We start from the raw sequence: 2006 nt of genomic DNA, 5'->3' as shown, positions 1-2006 counted from the left end.
ACTCGCAGGCTCGCATTAATAAGAACAAACGAACACTGACAACGTTTTAGAAGAATTTACAAAGACATTACTTGTTTGTCCAGGCTTATAGATAGGCTTGTCTGATTGGATGAAAAGAAGATTTTGGGGGGGTTTTATGAGGATCTGAGTGGTTTTCTTCAGGGATGTTTCGGCCCCTTGGATTGCAACATTGACGGATGCCACAGACTCTACAGTGACTACAGGGACCTGAAAAATACAAATCAAGAAAATATTGAGCGTATAACTCCACTTACAGACTGCAGACTATAGGTTTGAAAGCAACATCAAGACTACAGTGTGATCGCTGAACAATTTAGTAGTGGAAAATATATGCAAGATGAATGATAAATGTAAGTTTTAGGGTTTTACTTGCAAATTAATATGTCTTATTATGGAAAGGCCCTTTAACCTTAATGGCACGTTATACATTTTGTGCACACATGTATAGGAAAGAGCTATGCGACAGTATATTGAGTACACTGACCTTAAAAGGAACACATTCGTAGAAATCATTTTTAATGAAGCCCTGTTGTAGAATGGTCAGATCGAGATTGTTAGTGCTCAAAGTCACCACTATAGAAAGTGTCTCTTTGGGCTCATGGATATGCGCACAGAGAGTCTCTGTGCTGCCACCCACCGCCTGAGATGTGACTGTCACCAGGTATATGCTGAAAGAAGACAAAACACATTCAGAGACTTGCATAAACCATCCAATGACAATAAAATGGTTTTAAAAGCATAAGTTTAGTGTTGCATGAGCCTAGGGTTGTTTTGGGTTAATACACAGTTGAGGAAGTGACTTGTAATTTATATGAATGTGTCTGGAATCTTCACTGGGTGCACACACAAAAAAAAGGTACACGTTGTGAAAGTGGTTGGTGCAGTATAAATGTGGCACAATTATAAATGACCTTAGAATTAAAATATTAAAATATTCAATATATGTAGTGTTATGTTACAATACACTTTAAATAAATATAATAATAACATTTAAATTTTACTTTTTGACTACCAGTCAACAGTTTAGAATAATAATGATTTTTAATGTTTTTGAAAGAAGTCTTAAAGTCAGCAAGGCTGCACTTATTTGATCAGAAATATAGTAAAAACAGTAATATTATGAAACAGTATTATAATTTAAAATAACTATTTCTATTTAAAAATTTCATTTATTCCTTTGATGGCAAAGGTGAATTTTCAGAAGCTATTACTGCAGTCTTCAGTGTCACATGATCCTTCACAAATTAAAAATTATTAAAACTATTAAAAATAGTTCTTAGTATCAAAGTTCAAAACAGATTTTGCTAATTAATATTTTTGTGGAAAAAAAAACATGATGCATGATGAAAGTTCAAAAGAGCAGCATTTAATAGAAATCTTCTAACGTAATAAATGACACTTTTGATAAACTTAATGTGTCCTTCCTGAATAAAAGTATTATTGTTTAATTCTGCTGAAAATTCAATTTGCCATCAAAATAATAAATGAAAATATATTCAAATAGAAAACAGATATATTAAATTGTAATAATATTTCACAATATTAGAGTTTTTTTCTGAATTTTTGATGCAGTCTTGGTGAGCAAACTAATAAAGGTAAAGTTTTATCATTTATTGGGCATTCCCAGAATTCCCCGCACATATTTATCATTTATTGGGCATTCCCAGAATTCCCTGCACATACCGTGACATTTGATTCTATTTTGTATTTTTAGTTATTAGTTTAGCATTAATTAGTGCTATGTGTGATACTGATGCTGTTTTGTGTTTGTATGCAGGGGTAGACTGGGGCTAAAATGTGGCCCTGGACTTTCTGGCACAGAGCAGCCCACCACACCATAAACCCACCAGCTCGAGCAATTTTTAACACCACTTACTAACATAAAAATATAACACAATACAGAAATAATAATGCCATCTTTTTTTCTTCTTTTTTTTAATTGAAATTCTTATCATTAACATCAATGAATGACTGACGTATTTCTT

At 32.7% G+C, this 2006-nt stretch overlaps 1 protein-coding gene across 1 annotated transcript; it reads right to left on the bottom strand.

Moving 5' to 3' along the window:
* Positions 1 to 71: 71 nt before the first annotated feature.
* Positions 72 to 689, bottom strand: LOC107749974 (murinoglobulin-2-like; the record flags this gene model as incomplete). Its single annotated transcript, XM_016565215.1, has 2 exons — positions 72 to 228; positions 506 to 689. Coding segments are annotated over 2 exons (341 nt in total), but the record flags the coding sequence as incomplete, so codon positions are not given.
* Between the last annotated feature and the right edge of the window lie 1317 nt (positions 690 to 2006).

The sequence above is a fragment of the Sinocyclocheilus rhinocerous genome, unplaced genomic scaffold (assembly GCF_001515625.1).
Source record: "Sinocyclocheilus rhinocerous isolate Xijiao unplaced genomic scaffold, SAMN03320098_v1.1 scaffold20337, whole genome shotgun sequence".
Taxonomy (NCBI): domain Eukaryota; kingdom Metazoa; phylum Chordata; class Actinopteri; order Cypriniformes; family Cyprinidae; genus Sinocyclocheilus; species Sinocyclocheilus rhinocerous.
The sequence above is the reverse complement of the archived record's forward strand: the minus strand, read 5'-3'. Positions and strand labels throughout refer to the sequence as shown.